This window comes from Ananas comosus, linkage group 20 (genome assembly GCF_001540865.1).
Source record: "Ananas comosus cultivar F153 linkage group 20, ASM154086v1, whole genome shotgun sequence".
Taxonomy (NCBI): Eukaryota; Viridiplantae; Streptophyta; class Magnoliopsida; order Poales; family Bromeliaceae; genus Ananas; species Ananas comosus.
The window spans coordinates 2235613-2256389 of NC_033640.1; the positions used below are offsets into that span (position 1 = coordinate 2235613).

Below are 20777 nucleotides of genomic sequence, written 5' to 3' on the forward strand. Positions count from 1 at the left end.
TGTGGAAGCAGATGTATTGTATTTAGTCATTATTTGACCTGCTTTACACTGACAATAGTAAAATTTGGTTCGGATATAACAAATTCCCTTTCCAAAATAGTGTTATGCAACAAGACGTGTGTCAAATCATTGCTGGTTGAATCAAATGTCCTTTGAAAATGTCACATTCCAGATTACAACGGAAGCCAACCGGGCGCGTACGCAGACCCGTCGTATACATCCAACATTTTCGATGCACACAAAACGTCTACAATCAGTAAGGAGAGAAATATAAACCATTCGCGTACATGGACCCGCTGTGTACATCCAACACTTTTGATGCACACAAGGCGTCTACAACCAATAAGGAGAGAAATATAAACCATTCCTAATATTGTAATCAGAGCAAGAATATAACTCAATTAGATAGGTAAACCCAAACTAAATACATCACATAGACTACAAGCGTAACTCAATTAGATAGGTAAACCCAAACTAAATACATCACATAGACTACAAGCGTCAAACCGTATGTACAACATACATACTAGGAGGTTTCCGGTAAAGTACAAAAATACAACTTTGAACTAAACTAAAGAAGGCTTCTACGGGTCCATCTATCAAAATATCGAGGAGGCTCTAGTTAATCACTGACTCCTTGTAACGAACCCTAATCTTTCCCGCTGCGAAAGGCTCTGCAACAAAAATAATCAACAAATGGGAGTGAGAACTATTAAATAATAGTTCCTAATGGGTAAGCCACCGAGAGTGGTGAAATATACTATTAGGTCAACTGAGACATGAGTAAAAATATAGCAAGTAGGAAATGTATATGCAACAGTTAATTGAAATAGTTCAACTGCAACAGTTAATTGAAATAGTTTAACTATAAACATACCTCAATACGATATGTTTTCTAACATCTCCACTATATTAATCATCATATATGCAAGTTTTGTAGTTCATGCAAGTTACATATTTGTCCATCATTAAACTATATGCCCTAATTACAGAAGAATTCCATCATTATATTCAACTAGCTAATGTCATCATATAACTACCTTTCTATACTAACATAATACTGTCATTGCAATTAATGGCTAACAGGAATGTCAACTTTCTAGTATGTTCATTTACTAGGTAAGCCTCAACTAGTGTCACAAGGTAGCGTCAACTGATATGTCCATCTAATGTTAAGTTTATTTATCTTTACCCAATTAACGAGAGACTTACACATGGTAAAGTCCCGACTCGTGCCGTGCCTAATGGCCCCGTGGTAGTCAAACACTCCCCACGGCAATCCACTTCGGTCCTCAGTCCCGCATGGGTGATCTGTCGTCGCAAGGCTAACTCCGGATTGTCGGCTTGTAGGGAGCGACCCTCACAAGCTTGTGCGAATGAACACAATGACAAGCAAGCGTGATCAATAGCATAGTGTTCAACATGGAATCTCAATCTCGACGCAAAGTCGGCGACTAACATAAAAGTCATATTTCATTCTCAATTACTTCGTGACATATTTCTACCAATAAATAATATGACTTAAGTATGTAATTAAATGATTTATATCATATTGATGATTCTAACGGACTATACCCGTATATCCACATATAGCCTTTTCACTACTCCCTATAACATAAGGAGGTGGTTTGTTAAAGTCATAGTCAATGATCCACTAAGGTGTTCACAAAATCATAGCATATGTCATGTATTTTTACATAGGCCTCCACTACATAGAGTATACAATTATTATGTAATACATGCTAAACAAGCAAGTTATCCAAGTATGCTAAGCAAGTTTCATAACCCTTTCTTTACTACATAAAGGTTCAACTTTATCCTATGTAATATGTATGTTTTATGCATTCACAAATCCATTCATGATATTTTCAACATAAATATGCAAGAATTTCAACTTTATAATATCAAGAAAGACGTAGGGGGAGTTCACTCATTTCGATGAGGTTAAACTCATCAGATACTCCTCGAATTCCTTCGTTTGCCCGAATGAAGTTATCTTCTAGCCTCTTAGCACCCTAGTACACATTCCAAATGAATTAGAAACTTCTCATAAGCCTCCTCCTGAAATTCCTAAACACTAACAGCAAATTTCACTAATTCAATCCAAAACATACACCAAAGTGGGCAATTAGCTTACTAACCTTCCAAAGAACTTTAAATCCAGCTAGACTTAAGCTAGAGTTGGAGTTAGATCCTCAAACAAGCCTCCAACTTCACAGCCAAGCTTCCTCCAAGATTCACAAAACAAACCTCCAAGGAAAAGAGGACGTAAAAGGATTAATTCATTAATTCCACAAGAATTTGAGATGAATTCTAGAGAGAGAAAAGGGGGAAAGCCTATCAGCCCTTTTCTTCAACTCCAGTACAAAAGGAATAGCTGGGGGCGCGGTTGGGGATAAACCCAACTGCCAAATTATCAAATTACCCCTCACCAACTCACAAAAAAATAATCTGCCGCATTGAGTACCGATACCCGGCACTCAGACACTCCAAACCCGAGAGCTGGACGTTCGGTTTTAATGCGGTGTACCGCTACCAACCCGATGAGTACCGATACCCAGCGCAATACCGGTACTCAACACCCACTTCTCAAACCCGAGAGTAGCCCATTCTGGCACGTAATGGAGTTCTAGTATCTCACTCAGGTACCGGTACTCAACACTCAAAATCTGCAGTTTGCATATTTTAGTGTCAGTAATTCGATTTCGCACTCACAGTGCTTGAGTTAGGTGTCGGTACACTACCAGCCACCCTAAAAAATAGCTAAAATAGTTCTAAATACTATTCTTACACTAGAATCTTTCAATTTGCTAAAGTTCAGTGCATTACAAGAAAAGTTGAAATATTATGGAAAATAATTTTTCACCAATATCTATATAAACATATAATTTTGCACATCAGATCAGTATTATTTGGTTCAAACTGAATTACTGAATCAAATCGATCAAAATCTGGTAGATCAAAATCTGGTAGTTCAATTCGGATTTAGGTATAACTCGGTTTGGTTTAGCTTGAAAAATTAAAAAGCGGGAAATCTAAATAAACTGAATTAATCAAAATTTTAGTCATTTATTTAATATATATTAGTCTTAAATTTAAAAATAATATGTATTAATCTCACAAAAGAATCAAATAAGTAGAATTGTTAATTATTATCATCTTTAGATTAATCATCTTCAATATAAAATTAACCATAATTATATCTTATTTTTAGTAGTTAAAAAAGATTTAAACCAAACAAATTTTTTTCAAAAAAAGGTGGAAAAAATGTCCATGGTGCTAAACAGTGAACCTAATTCATTCCAAGATAATTTAGATCTGCACATGATGCCTCTTTTTCTTTTTCCTTGTATGAACTCCTTAAACCATTATATTCTGCATTAATCCAATTTACACATCTATTATTTGTCCTTCTTTTTGGTTGCAAAAATTAATGCAACTGCTTTATTTCGCGCTCTAAAATTCGTAATCGGTAGTGAAACCCTCCGGTTCAAGCGGAACCAAAACCGACCGAACCGGTTCCGAACCCAACCGATTCATTTCGTCGCAATCGGACCTCTCGTTCTCTGCACCCGACATGCATTGTCGGCACGTCGGACACGACGACCGCGCCAGAAGCCACCGGTCTATGCACTTGACGTGGAACGCGTGGTCGCACCCGGGCAGGACCCGAACCGGCTCGCCACACTCAAACTCCGTGAGACAAATCGCGCATTCTGGTTCCGCGCCCTGGATCTTTAGGCCGGTCGAGTAGACCCGAACCGGCATTTCTTCGAGGATTTTCTTCTTCAAACCGGTTTGGGCTCGTCTGGCCGCCTGGTTGGGTTCAGGCTCAGGCTCAGGCTCAGGATCAGGCTCAGGCTCATGCCCATGCCCCAGCAACACACAGCTCGAGCACCGGAACGTGAGCCGGACGATGGAATTGAGCCCCAGTACGCAAATGAGGGCGCAGAGGAGGACGGCGAGGATCATGACTGCATTGTTGTCGAATTTGCTTCCGAATTCGCCGAATTCCGACCCGTCTCCAACGTCCGAGACCCGCTTTTCGACCGCCGAGGGTTGTGTGGTGAGTTTGGTCTGAAGCAGAAGCCTTCTGGAGTAGATCTCTACATTAGGGGATTGAAATAAAGTGCTAGGCATTGTTCTGCAGGATGTTACTATAGTTGTTCTGAGTAGTGTGTCCAAATGAGAATCAGGGTTTTATATAGAGAGAGAGAGAGAGAGAGAGAGAGAGAGAGAGAGAGAGGATAAAGCTGTATATGATCTTAGCTTTATGGGATTTGTTTTATCATTATGTGGGATGTGTACATGTTGTGCACTCACATGTGAGCAAAAGCTATCTTTTGCAAAGTCAAATGGGATCAAGGTGAACCAATTATTTTTATATTTTTAATTTTTTTAAAAAAATAAGTAAAAATTGAAGCATATGTGCATTGGATTTGTGGTAATTGAGGGGTCAAAGTGAGCACCAACTTTTGTCTGAGGGAGGGGCCCTTGTATCACTATGGAGAATCTTGGGCAGGGATTGTATATGTTATATCATATTCTGAGTAAATCTTTTATATACGCAAGCTACTGATTCTGCATCTCGCTACAATCATTTCGAACAACATCGATCGAAAGTAAAAAGCTCTGATATGAAGTTTTAGCTTCGATCATAGAAAGAAAAAACAAAGTAATTTTTAGCTTCTATCATAGAAAGAAAAAACAAAGTAATTTGATAAGGGGTATAATTATTGCTTCTAACTATATTTCATCAAATAACTTTATACCGGACGGCCAGACTAATAAAATTCGACAGAATTTTTAAAAATAGTAGTAATAAATATGTTATGTTGTAACATTAAAAAAAAAAAAAAAAAGATTTGAGGTACTTTCAAATGCAAATGCAGTGTAGGGTCAGGAATAGGTCAAGTCAAGTTTGACTTTAATTTGGTCAATGTGCAATCATAGCTGTATAGTGAACAAAGGTTGACTCACCTTCTGATTCATTCATTCCCAACATCCCCCCACTCAAACTTCCTCAACTGGAGAGTGGGAGTCCTCCCAACATCATGAATGTGATCCAGGTGGGGGCCAATTAAGATATACTACATAATATTATCATGGGCTAATTTAATCTTCAGAATAAGTTATCTAATAATAATTTATTTTATATAATTTTTTTATATTATTATAAGTAAAAAGTTTGATTTTGCACTTCTTAAGTCTTCGTAGGATAGCATATTATTTTACCTACAACAGGACTATAACTAGCACAGTTGGCTAAGAGTTTTGATGGTTGGTATTCGAGATTCTAAGTTCAAAACCTAATAAATTCACATTTCTAACTGAGTTCATTAAAAAAAAAAAAAGGAAGTTTTCTGAAAAAATAATATAATTCTACCTACGAGATAATTTATCTTATTCGGAGAAAATAACTTTGATTGCCGAATACCCGATGTCATCCGAGACATCTAATTTGATTACATTTCTCATCTGCCAAATACTGAAAGCATCTTAACTCGTTATTTGGATATTGAAAATAGTTATCCTTTAATACATTACTTGGTATGAAAATTTTCTATTGTGATTGAAAGTTATTAAGAGTTTAATTTTTCGTCCTTCCATGAGAGATATTAAATTTGATTACACTTCTCATATGCTGGAAACATCTTAAGACCTTATTTGGATGTCGGAAATAGTTTTCTAGTAATAACTTATTCAGTAGGAAAATTTTCTATTGTGGTTGAAAAGTAGGAGTTTGATTTTTACTCCTTAAAAAATATAAGGAATGCTTCAATACACCAAGTAAATTAAATCTAGCCGTTCAAAATTTAAGGGCGAGATTGTCTTTTGCTTAGTGGTTACCTGCTCAACAGGTTACCATTCGTAAGGGTAATATGGAAAAAGAAATACAAGCCAATTACCAAATTTGATCAACCCAATACAAATATTTGTTTTCTTGTTTAATTTTGTTACTTATCAAATTAGACAGTGCTAATTTGATAAGTAATAAACTTTTATAAAATTGAATTTAAAAATCAATTTGAGCTTAAACTTTATAATTGTGTACATTAAATTCAAATTTAATTTTACTTTTGATTTTCAGAATGAAAAAATTTATGTTTAAATGAATAGTATATTTCAATTCAAATTGTTAATTTGATATTAAAATGACACGAAATTTCAACGCTATTAACTTATTTTAAATTGTAAATTATGTTGTATTTATAAACATAAATTTTATTTTTTATTTAAATTAAAGGCTTCTATTTTTAAAATTAAATTCAAATTGTTCATTCGATAGTAAAAACAACATTAAAGTTCAAAAATATTGATTAAAATTAAATTTTAAATTTAGATTTAGTTTATGTTATAGTTAAAAAAATAAAATTTGTTAACTATTTAAACTGAATGATTCTATGTTTGAAAATTAACTTTAAATTAATTATTGTGGCCTGGGTGAAAAGTTTCCATCAGAGTGAATGAAAAAAAGAAAAAGAAAAAATAACTTCGGAGAAGATGATTGTGGCTTGGGTGAAAACTTTCCATCGGAGTAGAATGGGATATTTTACAAAAATGATATGTTATAAGAATAGAAATTTACCAAAATACTCTCATTGTAAAGATTTTTTTTTTTTGCCCTTGTTAGAGAGGTGACTGGTACCGGTGGTATCAAGTACTGGTCACCCTCTTTTAAATGATGTATCATTACCGTCCATTTAAAAAAATTTAATGGTTAAGATTTGTTTGGAGTATAGAAGCATTGCTCAAAAAATATTGGCATCTATAATTTGATTGAATAATATATTTTATTCATGAGATGATTTATTATCTTATTCCAAGAGAGTGGCTTGATGGCCGAATATGGTATGGCATGTTAAACATTTAATCATACTTCTTATTAGCCAAATACTGTAATCTTGTTGAAAAAGGTCTTGTTTGGATCCCGGAAGAAGTTATCTGGTGATAATTTGCTTGGTATGAAGATTTTCTAATGTGATTGAAAGTTCAGTTTCATTTTTGCTTTTTAAAAGTTTTCAGCATCCATGATTTGATAGAATAATACATTGCCCATATAAAGTGTTTTATATTACTTTGTGAAATTAACTTTAAAGACCAAATATGCTTTAATTCTCATGCTAGATATTTGACCACATTACTCATCAGCCACAAGTTTTTTAAATAAATTAAAAAGAAATGCTGAATAAGATATCTACATATATCCAAATAGAATTTTAAAATTGTGAAGTTGTTAATTCTCAAATATTTTCAACTAAATTCTTGAATCTTCTATACATGACCTTTCAATTGATTGTCATCCGTACGCTGGTAAATTTTTATTCTTAAGACTATTGTGATTTAATATGAAAATATAAGCATTTTAAACTTATGATTTGAATTGAGAGACTACGACATCCCCAGGATTTATACTAGTTCTGTATATAACATATAACATAACTAAACTAAGTTATTTGGCTATAGCATTTTAGGCAATTTTAGCCCCAAGAGGTTAGAAAAGTTAAGTGTGCTATGGTTAAAATAGTTCTAGAATGAATAATCCCAAAAAAAAAGTAGGGTGTCATCAGAGCCAATCGTCAGACGAAAACATGAGATAGAAAAATCTCATCTATGGGAATTGTATGGCAAGCTAAGCCAAACTCAAAGAATGACAAGTTAAGTTAGGATCTAAATGACAAGGCTACAGGGATAACTCTCATATCGCCTAATAATCTTGGCCAGTGTGTGCGTGTAAACTTAAAAAAATTTGACAGTTATAGCATTTTGGATGGTGGTTAGGCCCAAAAGATTCAGAGGATTAAGTATATTAGAGGTCGAGTAATTTTAGGACAGGTGACCCTCTAGAAACAAGGCACCATAATTGGTATTATTAGCCGAAAGTGTGAAATAAGTCTCGGCTGAGTTAGGCTTTAAATAATAGGCTAAAATTAGGGTCTGACAAAGATATGTTAAGTTGCAAAGTGTGAAATGAGTATCGACCAAGTTAGAGTCTGAATAATAGGCTAAAAGCATAGTTCGACGATGACATGTTACATTAGAATCTGAACGACAAAGCTAGTAAGACGAGTCTTATATCATCTAGTGCTTGTGAGTGTGCTCGAGCTTGCCGAGAATGTCAGGGCTCCGAGGGAGAGGAATGTGACATTCTCGAGATTCGGAATAGTCCTATTTATAAGGTATAATAGGACTAAACATCTAAAGTAGGCTATAGCATTTGGATGGTGGCTAAGTTCAAGAGATTAAAAGGGTTAAACGTGTTAAATAGGTTTATTGATGTTATCCTCACTCATCCAATAGAGTATGCATTATAAATAAGCTCATGAAAACTCTGCAGAAATCCAAACAAAATGTATGCCATTAAAATTCTCAAGTTCTCATCTACATTGCTCCAAATATTTAAATTTCTTACTTAGCCCATTCTACTCTAATATAGGTCCTAGTACTCTTCGACAAAATATTATTTGAGAAGCGCTACTAGAAGAAGCACCGAATCAAACATTCCCAACCATCATCCCTCCGTAACAAATTCTGAAGCTCCAAATTTGAACTTTCTTTCCGGGTTTACAAATCTCTTTATAATTTTTTACCATCGCAAAAGCTTTGAATCTTACTGTCAAGTATAGTTGCAGCTAAAAACAACAAAAGAAGCATTCTCTTTTTACTGTAAATCTTACACTCTATTCGAAGGCACATTTTTTTACATCAGTCTTATCACACTCTCATTTTTTTAATAGCGAAAAATTAAAAAAATTATTTAAATTCTTGAATAAATTGGCTATAATATTTACACCTAACTTTTGAATATACAAGTAGTATTTCTCTTAAATGTAAGATGACTCTTATTGAAGAGAAGGCAATTTTATTGAAAAAAAAAAAAAAAACCCAGCAAATCTAAAGAGTATAATGCAATTATGATTTGTTAGGTTTTGGTTAGATTTGTAGTTGAATACTAATTGGATTAGAATTAATATTTAAATCTGTTGGAGATAAATTAAGATTTAAATATTAATTAGAGGATAAACCTAACTCGATTATGATTAATATTTAAATCTATTTGAGATTAATTAAGATAAATTTAGATATTGATTAAAGTCGGAATCTTAAATATACTAGGATTGGATACATCTTTGGTTGAGCATTATATATAATGCATTAGAGGCTATTGAGGGGAGTAGCATGGCCAAGAGAGGGAAAGTCTCTTGGGTGTGCGGTACCAGAGAGAAAAAGAGAAAGAGAGAGAGAATAGCCAAGAGTTGAGTGTACCTAGTGCACGGGTGCATGTGAAGGATTGTCTTTTTTGTGGTCTTAAAGAAGACGAGAGAAGGATATGAGAGATTCAGAAAGAGGGCTCGGGTTGTAGTTACTCTATGCAGAAGAGGAGTCAGATGTAATCTTCTCTTATTTAATGAATCTTATTTTATCCGCATATTTTTCTTTTTTATAATTGTATCAGCTTCTGCTGAGGAGACGTTTTTATGGTAAAAATCCGATTTAAGGCTTCCGTTGCGAAATCCCAACAGTCGGTGTACCAATCAGTATCGGAGCAGGTTGCGGATTCTCAAGATCCGATACCGGGGCGAGTACCGGATTTCCAACATGATTTTTAATAATTTATATGCATGCAACTTTAAAATTGTAAAATGTTTTTTTTTAAAAAAAAAATTCTATGGGTACACAAGTTGATCAAACCACCATTATTAAATAAAGGTCGTAATCTCTCCAGTAAGCAAATAAGTCCAATCTAATATTACCATCTTGCATAATAATACATAAATAATTTTTTTTGTGATATATTTATATTGTTAAGTTACCATATTTGATGGTTATCTCATTGCCATTGGGGCGAGTTACATCACAGGTCACAAAATTTTTGGTGAAATTTTATATAAATTACGAATCTTTCATTTCTTTCAATTAAGTCAAACTTTAATTTCTATTTCAGGTGGGTCATTAAACATCAATTTTATAATCTTTTTGATGGATCAATGATTAATGGTAACTAAATCAAACATCTAAAAGTAATATGACAATAACTAATAATCAACTTCACTGTATATTATCTTAAAAATATTGCTATTTGTTGGCATAAATAGGCCAGCATCCTGCTCTGTAGTCGAGGCTGGATTCGGCCAAGTCATGTTCGAAATAGCGTGTAGCTGGATTGAGCCGAGTCATGTTCAAAGTGGCGTCAGACTGGTTGGACCGAATCATAATCGAGACCCGTGGATGCCGTTTCTATATGCTTTAAAGTGAACTTGTTGCGTATTCCTAACAACTCGAGTTTTGGAGAGTAATGATTAGCGTCAACGATCCGATACTATTCAATTAATTGTTATATCATCCTGAGGTAATTGTGTAGTTTGAATTAGCAATCAAATTATTTCTAAGCGATAAATTTATGTCCTACATAGAATATTTGTGGTAACTAAATTGGCTACTAATTTGCCATCTTTGTTTGAAAAACTATTAAAAATTAAGTAAAAAGATCTGATTGAAATAGAAATTAAAGTTCAGTGGCTTTATTGAAACAAATTAAAGTCAGTAACCTAAGCAAAATTTGTTGACAATTTAACAACCAAAGGTATAATATATTTACTCCTGAAATTATATGAATTTTTCTCAATAATATGCTAATGTTGCTCCCAATAAAGGCAATCAAAGATGATGTGAAGAACAAAGATAACAAAAGAAAAAGGCAAAAAATAAAAAAAGGTCTCAAGCAAAATGATTCATATAAAAAAAAAATTAAAAATCCAAGTTTATCCACTTCTTAATTAGTAGCTAGTTTACTTCAAATACCATATAATATAAAATCATATGCCAATCAACATGTATAAAATATTCTCATTTGGGTGTCACATGGTGCATGCCCACTTTTATTTTTGGCATTTGTAGTAGTGATTGTAAGTGAGAGAGGGATAAAGACTACTTTAGAGAAGAGATGTGCATTGCTCCAACTCCAAGTGGTGTTATTTGGAGAGGGTTGGACCCATGCATTTAGTGGAATTTGATAAGAATAGCTCCATAATAATCTTATTATTATTCAGCTTCCTGATAAGAAGGGCTCTATAATAATCTAATTATTCAGCTTTCATTTGTTGTAGATAAGATTTGAAGTTGAAGTGGAGGAGGGAAAAGAAACCGGCAAAAGACACTCTTACCTGAAAACGGTTCGCTACATCGAGTGTGGACTGTCTAGCTGATCTGTCATGCATCTCATCTCTTATTTCGTTTCTCGTAACCTAGTGAGATTCAATCTTTGTCGAATTTAGAAATGATTTTATCTTAAGAATTGTAGGGGATGTAAGAGAGGTATACAGCGAGTAGCAAATTGATAAGCAGTTTTCAACTGATGTTGTGGTTCATAACTGATGTGGTGGACCTGGTCCATGACTGATGTTATGTTTGTTTTAGATTTCACCATTTAATTTTTCATTCCAGCTTATTCTGATTTCCATATGGATTATGGATTCTGATTCTTATTTCGAATTAAATCGTATAGTGTGTATCAAACTCCGAAATCTATAGTATCTCAAACTTAGAAACTTAACCATCCACAAAAGAGTTGAATACATGTGAATGACATACTAACAAAATAAACTTAAAAAGTTGAATCTTGGCCATTCATCATTCCTTAAGATAAAACAAAATTAATTATAAATTTTCATACAATAAACAATAGAAGTATTTGACAAAAACCATGCAAGTCAACAATCAACCAGACTAAAATCAAACCCCAACCCTCATTCTAAAAATTTAAAACATTACATCAAATCATCGATACAACTACCAAGTGAAACTAACAAGCAAAAGAATACCTAAATCATCATGCACAAAGGATCAAAATGATTACATTAAGTTATCAAAATGTTTATAAGCACAACTTGTAAATAACCCCAGTAATGGGATCTATTTTCACCTGAACATTACACGTCATCATATCATATAATTTATAATAATTTTCGGTATAACTTAGGGATCTTAAAGTAGAGTTTACCCATACTTTCATCTGAGTCTATACTACAATCATTCCGCCCTCCTTTTCGAATTAAATTCACAGGCTACACATATTTACAAACCACGCGTCCGTCGTTGTTTCATTTCATATTCGCTACCTCTCCTCGCCTTGCTTGAGTAGCAATTCTTTAAACTCTTTGTAAACCCTTAACTCTTCTAGGGCATCAGCGGCGGTCCTTGACTTATAAATTGATGATGATGAGGAGGATGAACCAATACCGGAGCTTGAATTGGGGTTAGGGTTTTCAAATTTATTGGTCCCGACTTCAGTCTCGATGCTAGTGTTTTTCGCTCTTTGGGTGTGAGCTTCTTCGCAGACGAGGACAGAGGGATTCAGAGACTCGGAGAGGTCTTGGCGGAGGGGCGGGGCGGTTTTAAGCATGTTTACAAGCGCGCCCACCAAAGCGTCAGGAGATCTTCTAACTACTAGAGAGCCTCCGGATTCCGTGCTCTCACCTTCTTGGAGCTTGACATCGGGAACTTCGACCCTGAAAAAGCAACCTCACATCGATTAGTATGTAAAATTTTTACAATAAAAGATAAAAAGAGCCAAACCTTTGTAACATAAATAATGTGATGTGAAGAGGATGAGTTAAGATAAGCGCAGGTTAGCTGAACACATTTATGAACTTACAGCTAGGTGCAGTTCAATATTAGGAAGATTCTCTTGAGACTACATTGCATTCATCTGCAGCATGCGAGTATTAAATAGTTCTCGAATGCTTGGTTAAAAAAATTTAAAATAAATTGAAAGATAGATACAATTAGGCTGAAATGGAGGTAGTATCTTTTGCAGTTTGCCGCCCTCAAAAATATAAAAGCCTGCATTTAACCCCTCAAATGTTTAGACTCTTAACACTGAGCCTCCTCCCGTCACATTATTCATTGAGGAACATTCGAAAGCCCTAAAAATTATGATTTTCCCACCATAAAAGGGGTACAAGGGGCATTTCAGATCCTTACCCTGATAGTTCCCAATGAAAAATGTGATAGGAAGGAGATAAGTAATAACTGATATGGATTAAACATTAAATATTAAAAACTCATTCAAAAGGATAAATTCTATTTGTTCACCTTCTGAAGTTGGTCATACCATTTTTTTTTTTTAAGTCCACATTTACCCATCTTGGTAACTCCATAACTACGTAAATAACCAACATCATCGTTCAGAATGTTAGGTTTATCTTGTGGTCTCCTAACTAAACTAAAAAATAAGGATGAAAATTCTCACAAAAAAAAATCATGAAAAATTAGAAAAACAGAAAATACAAAATACAAATACACCCAAATAGATCCAAGCATCACCTATCAATACTCAAAACGGCCTCCATTGGACTCAATTCAATGCCGATTGCAGCTCAAATAGACTAAAACCATTCTAATTGGTAATTTACCAAGATCACATTGTCTATTTGGAAGAGGAACAAGCGGCGGTGGAGGAAGAATGCATACCACAGGGTTGGAACTTGACCTGCTATAAATCTTAGGTTGCAAAGAAGCACTCTCATGCAAATAATAGTCTGCAGCTAGAAGAATTTGCCTCAGATATCCTCATATCTTGGCTATCCTCAGCTGGAGCTGGGAAGGGAAATATTCCCACGGAAGCCTTATTCCCGGCGATAGCAATTCCAGAGAATGGTAGAATTGGTGGTTAATTCCTAAATGCTCCCGATCAATGAATCATCATGGGAACGGTGATTGATCCGGTGAGATTGGTGCATAGGTCGCTTTCCTTTTTGGATAGACGGATCTCGAGTCAACAGTACGGGGACACTGAAGCGAATATGCAGGTGGTTGTTAGAGAATAAGGGTACCGAGCGTGACCAATGCGAGAAGTCACTTGAATGTCTACTCACTCGTCGGTGACTTATTCAATGTTGCAGTAATGTGACTAGTCCTTTGACCTGCGGTGCCTCGGCTATTCACAATGAGGTTACTGTAATTTGACTGTACATACACTTGGTCCCTAGCCATTCGGTTCCTTGAGGTGCATGTTGGCTGCAGTAGATTCATTGTAGGAATCTATCTCCCTTAGTAGATAGGGGTGTTAGTCCTATGTGATTTATGAGACCGAGTTTAGAAGATCTTGGTCAGGGCAGAGTTAATAGCGGAAAAGGATTTCCGATATTAGAAACTCGAGTCGAATAAATTTAACATATGACAGACAATGGGGTTTGACGAGTTATTCCATAACTTCCGTCTAGTCGAGATCATGATAGAATGACTGTATTACACAGTAACTGCACCAAGCAGTTCAGTATTCCATTCTACTGGAATGCCATTACATGCTGCTAGGCGTCACTGATGGATTGTGAGACTCATGAGGATTATCTAGATGATCGATAATTCTTATTGGGCTGAGTTGGAATTGTTCCGATCCACTGAAAGGAGTTTCAGTGATATTGTTGATAGTGATCAAAATATATCTCACTACCAGATAGAATAGAACCTATGGAGTCACACACATAAGAGGTTGTAATTGATCGGATAGTTAGATTGCGATTATTGAATCGCCGAAGGACCTAATTGTCAATATGTTGATAATTGGACTAATTTGTAATTGTTACAAATTAGTGGTATTAAGCTGTAAATGTTACAAGAGAGGACTTACTAATAATTAGTAAATTATGAGAGGACTTGTGTGCAAATGTTACATTATTAATTTGATATGATCAAATTAAGATAAAGTTCAAGTCGAATCAAATTAGGATTTGATCAATCTAACCAATTATGGAAAGGATAAATTTAAATCGAGATTTGTACTTATCCTTAATTGTCATTATATTATTAGAAAGAGGATTATATTCCTCTATATATTATACGGGAGTTTTTAGAAAACCCTAGCCATCATTTTTTTTCTCCTCTCTCTTCCATCTTCTAGCAAAAGACGTCCTTTGCAAGAGAGCTAGCACCCCAATGAGGACATCAATCAAATCATCAACCTCGTGTGGATACCTATAGAGGTCGGACGCATGTGTGGCTTCAAGAGAACTCAATTCCACGATCATCAAATTGAGGTGAAGATCTATCCGCGCAAAAGGTAAAGATTCGATCTTACTTTTCTCCTTTAATCTTAAAGAACATGAGAGATCCTAACTGCGTGGTTTTTTAGATTGGATCTCGAGTTTTCAAAATCAAATTTGTTTGATTTCTTTTTCCGTTGCGTTTTTACCGTACGCAATTTTATAACAGTGGTATCAGAGCCATCCTCATGTTTCTCAAGCTTAAAATTATGTATTTGGGTACTTTAAACCGTTCTTCGCCGGTTGAACGATTCATAGATCGTTTTTGGCTAATTCAAAAAATTCAAACTGATCAAACAATTTAATCTATTGTTTCATTTTTTTTTTAAAAAAAGAAGTTACTGTAGCATCCGGATTTATTTGAAGACCTGCGTGTCTCAATAGGTTAGAGATAAAAGTTATCAAATGTAATTAATTTTTATTTCATAGTTGGGTTGTATAATGTATGGTTGCAAGTCATTGGTTGATCGATTGCAAGCCCAAAATCCCGCAAGGCCCACATAGAGACGAACACTTGATGGCGGTCGGATCAAGGTGTTGATAAGGATCGGATCAAGTTGAAGCTCCAGATCGGATCAAGTTGAAGCTCCAGATCGGATCAAGTAGTTGAAAACGATCAAACCAATGACGTGTGTGTGCTTATAATTTGACCCTAAGACCCCGATTCCGACTCAGTGGCTCGAGTCCGAATCCACTTCTAAGATCCATGATCATCACCAGTTAAATTATATTTTTATGCGCGGATTATTTTTTTTTGCATTAGATGTAAATAAATAAAATAATTTTTCAAACCTAAATTTTAATCTCCTCACAAATATTAAGTCGAGCGGTCTTCCGCCGTTGTAGAAGTGCGAGCGTTTTTCTGGTGTTGATTGGCACGGCTGGTTACAATGGTCAGTTGCATCAGAAATGCGCAACCACTCTATTAGCATAAGATACTGTGGAGTAAAGATGGGGTTGGCTAATAACTGTCAGGTGAGGGACCCAATGACGGCTCTGCTTACGTGTTTGAACAGTGGGTCTGACTTAACTAAGGAATGGGGCCAATAACTGTTAGGTGAGGCCTACAGGACTTAGAGACCGATCACTGCAATTTGCTTGAGAAGTATTGGACAAGAGTTGTCCACTCATCGGTTTGCATATCACCAATAACTGTTAGGTGAGGTGGTACATTAAACTGGTGGGACCGCAGTACCCGCTTGAAACCTTTTGTCGCGTTGGGTTTCCGTCTTTACCCGAGGAGTGTAAGAGACTCGAGAAAATAGTGAGAGGCTAAATTTGTTTTTAAAATCCCTAAAACAAATTTTCATGGTAGAATTATTATATTCTCCCATCCACACAAGCAAGCTACTATCGCAGATAATGCACACTTTTTCAACCAAAATGCGAATGATGCCAAGAATTATGAGTTCTCCTTATGAATATTTCTCAATATTCCCTGTATAGTGATAAGAATAGCCTGACCAAATACTACCTGAATACCTAATGTCGAAGCATGAGAATACAACATACTTTTATTTATTAGGTAGGCAGGAGAACCAAACAAACTCAAGTTGATAAATCAAATTTACAAGACTACAGGGTAAATCAACAGGATATAATCCAAGTTTGACTGAATAACAAGCAGATCAAGCTGGAGTGATCAAAAAGCCTAATAAGAGACACATTGCACGAGACTAGTAGCTCCATACAATAATCATGTCCAGCGCATCCTGAATTTAGTGGAAAATATGTAACAACCAACTTCCACAAAACATTTGGACATTCAAAAATCTGAATCATAAACTGAAAGGTATTATTAATGTGCATCAACTTATCCTTTAGATGATATGTGTTTTTGTACACATGACATTCTGTATGCAGCTAAGATTCTTTAAAATACAGGAATAAAAAAACAACTGATTGGCTACCTTTTTGAAATGGATGTATTTTCACTTCTCAGCGGTAGATGCCTCTTTTTCAAAGGAAAAGACTGAATTAAGAGTCTCTAATATCAACTATTAACTAAGTCCACGTCACGTCCCATGATACAAAAACATGAAAGGGGCTCCCTAATTAAAGTCCAGGTGGTGCAGAATTGGATTTTGATAGGAAATAAGATTTATTTTTCTCTATTTTCGAATTTTTATTTCTGTTAATTTGTTTTAGATTTTTTTTAAGGCTTTTAGGACTTAATTTTCTAAAAATTCAAAATTCAGTTTTATGTAAATCTTGGACTCATCACTTGCAAGACAAATTTGAATTTAACTAATGCATCGCCAAGTTCTCTGAAGAATTCAACCCTAATAGACTAAAACATAGAAAGATAGATCTTATTGAAAGAAGCTCAGCGAAACGAGAAGCACTTGTTACACACCAACCGGTTGACCTTATTGAGATCAACTCTTGGCCTAAAACCAGAAGTTATATCATTTACTTTCTATCTATCGTAATACAAAAGAGAAGAGAAGAGAATTTCAGGGTGTAGGCCATGTCCTTTTAAGAGTCCGATTCTGATACGTCAAAATCTACGACCTAGCAAACAAGCATTTTCTCCCTCTAAAGAGGGAAAACAAGTACACATGGCAACACAACATGTTAGGATTGGGTTGCACCCTAGCAAACATCTTGACTCTTTGAAGGCTCGAGATGCCTCCATATTTAAACTACCACTATTCCTACTCAATACCCTATTTGGATATATGAATATCTTGTTTAATATATCTCCATAATTTACTTGAGAAGTTTGTACATTTGGTAGGTGAGAAAAGTGATCAAATGTCTAGAATTGGATACTATATTCAGCCTTCAAGCCATTTTTTTTGATAAGATAAATCACCTCGTAGAAGAAATATGTTATCCTACCACATCATGAACATCAAGACCTTTCAAGGAGTTAAAATCAAACTTCTTTCTTACAATCATACTTGAAAATCCTTATACCGAATAAGCTATCCTTAGATAACTTATTCCGACTTCCAAAGAAAGCCTAAATGAAACTCTTTTTTTTATTGAGCATCCTAATCCACACCCATAAAATAAATAGAAAATCCTATATTAGTAGGCCTGGTATTCTAATACATAGGCAGCAGGAAACTCAAACTTAAAGATAAGTAACCTAAAGATAAATCTGAAGAAATAAAATAATCTGATTGGGAAACTCGACAGGTCGAGACTGAATCTTGGCTTAGTTCAACCCGTCTAGTGGCTGGGGACCATCTCTCTAAAGGAGTTCAAACAGTCGAGCAGACCTCTCAACTGTTCCAATTTCCTAGACTTGCCCTGGGGTGGCACAGCCCTATGGTGTTCTTAACACATCTACGACATCAGAACCAATAATCGACTCAAGCTGACTAGCTTGTAATACAGCTGTTTGCTGTTTAAGATTGGAACATTGAACAGAATGAAACCCTAGTTCATCTTTGCAATTGCTTACTGTATTATCACTCAATAGTATCAACTTCAATCATCAATTGAGATACAACTTTGAAATAAACCTCTAATGTTATAATAATACCTGTTGCATGCACCAGTTAGGTCTTCATCATCTTCAGCAAATGGATAAACAATCTCAGAATCATCAAACTCGTCAAAGAGAGAGAGCCTGCTAGAGCTTCTAGGAGGTATTCTTGGTGAAGTGCATGACGGTATTTTAAGACCAGACAAGTATCCAATATCATCTCTCCCAAAAGATAATACCTGCACCACAAGACAAGAAGTAAGAAAGGAACAAAAGCAAAAAGCTAAAATAACAAAGGGGCTTTAAATGCATATCCCTACAAAATCAGATATGCATGAAAAACGTTTTGTAAGTAAAAGTGTATATATGTATGAAATCAAGCTTTCCAAGGCTAGGTGAAGATCATACTTCACAAGGATAAGTAAGAAAATTCTTGCAGAACATGTTTGGACGAAAGAATATCTTGTTCGGCACGTCTCTTTTGTAATAAGTAGTTGATAAGGAGTACAAAAAGATGTCTAAGCCATTTTCTTGAATATATGATAAATGACCTAATACTAACCTGAAATTTTGGAATTATTAAGATTCCACAACAGCTAAAAATCAAACTCCTAGGTTGTAATCACAAAAGAAAATCTCCATACTGCGAAAGTTATCACCAAATAACTTGTTCAAACATCCAAACAGCCGTCGTATTACATAAATGTTGCAAAGAAGAAGCATATTTTACATTCAGCACAGCACATCAGCCGCAAAACATAATCAAAAATAATTTACCTTCTGCAGGGTCATGCCTGTGTGGGGCTCTCCCAACTTAAGCAACTCCTCCTTTATCTGTACCTTTTTCTCAGCTCCGAGATTCGTAGACTTCAAAGAAGGAGATGGAGGCAAGGCCCCAATCCTGTTGGCAGGAATACTAACAGGAGCACTCTCGCAGCGCATAAGAGCTGTAGGTAAGCTCCCGCCCGAGAGTTGGGCCGGGGTAGAAGGCGACGACCACATTGAAAACTGAGGCGACATAGAACTATCGCGACCACGGGGGGGGAGTCTTCGCTTCTGATTACTTTGCAACGCACGTGAATCGGAGTACGTCGGCGACGGAGAAGGCGAGGGCAAATTTCCATGATTGTCGCTCCAGCTATGTCTTCTCATCGCCGAAGGCAGCGATTGGAACCTCTTCAGCGGATCCGTATTCGGGCTGCCAACATAATCCATTATAAACTGCGGCGACAAAGGCGTCGAGGGCTCCGAACCCACGATTTCTAAATTCGGAAGGTAAGACACCGTGAGACTCAACCTACCGCAAGGAGTACCGATCGGCACAAACCCGAAATGCTTCATCTCAGCGTCCTCTGCCCGCGTGAAAGGCTCGACAAACGAAGAAATTCGATGTGACAAGCCAAGCGGCCGGATCCGGCCCGACGAATTGAGCTCGCGGAAGAGCTTGTACGCGGGCAGAAGCCTAATGAACAAGTACAACGACCGGAGAAGCACTATCGATCTCTTGCACATTTCCTCGCACAAATTGCGTATCTCCAAGCGACTACGCCTGCGGCCGATCAAACCACGAGACTCGTATTGCACGACCCACCGCTCTACGATCCTGGCCCCTTCGCCGCTCCAATTCACGCGCCGATCCGGCGTTTCGGGGCTCGACGCCCTGCGGATTAGGACAATGTCGATGACCAAAGGCTCGAGATTGCTCTGCCGCCACAGATCGAAGTTCTCGAGCGCCGCGGGGCATTCCCTGAGGGCCAAATTGAACCATTTGTCCCTGGGCTTGCTGCTCGAAGGCGAGCACGGCGACGGCGACTGCGACGACGACGACGACGGGGAGTTCGGATTGAAATGGTCGATCGTGTAGTTGCGCGACGAGACGTAAGGGGACCTCGATTCGAGTATGATGTGGAGGCTTTTGGCGAAGAACTCGGTGATCACCTGCTCGATCGCGGGGGGCTCCGATGGCGAGGAAGAAGAAGAAGCAGCAGCAGCAGCAGCAGTAGCCATTCCCTTCTAGAAGCTTCTAGAAAAGCTTCTACTACCGAGAAAAGCAGCATGAAAACGAAGCTCTAGAGAATTCTAGGGTTTTAGGCACTAAAATTCGAACAACATCAAAGGGGAGCAACTGAGTTCGATCGCTCGATCTCAAAAAACAAAAAAAAACAAAAAAAATCTCCAAAAACCCCAAAAAATACCCGAAAATTACCGGGGAAAAAAAGGGGGCAAAATTGAGGAAGGGATCGAACGGATAAAGAAAAACAAAAAATAAAAAACAAAAAAAGAAAATTGGGAAC

At 36.3% G+C, this 20777-nt stretch overlaps 2 protein-coding genes and 1 long non-coding RNA gene across 3 annotated transcripts; all 3 read right to left on the reverse strand.

Annotated features, from left to right (window-relative positions):
* On the reverse strand, window positions 392-2350 carry LOC109726008. Its single transcript, XR_002220402.1, has 3 exons — window positions 2142-2350; window positions 1213-2015; window positions 392-674 (listed from the first exon to the last, which is right to left on the reverse strand). It is a non-coding gene; the product is annotated as an uncharacterized LOC109726008 (long non-coding RNA).
* LOC109725943 (RING-H2 finger protein ATL73-like) lies at window positions 3454-4291 on the reverse strand. The gene has a single exon (XM_020255351.1). The coding sequence runs from the start codon at window positions 4138-4140 to the stop codon at window positions 3457-3459; it is 684 nt and encodes a 227-aa protein (XP_020110940.1). The 5' UTR covers window positions 4141-4291; the 3' UTR covers window positions 3454-3456.
* LOC109725864 (autophagy-related protein 13b) lies at window positions 11830-20476 on the reverse strand (the record flags this gene model as incomplete). Its single annotated transcript, XM_020255262.1, is given in 3 exon segments — window positions 11830-12509; window positions 18541-18722; window positions 19261-20476. Coding segments are annotated over 3 exon segments (1792 nt in total), but the record flags the coding sequence as incomplete, so codon positions are not given.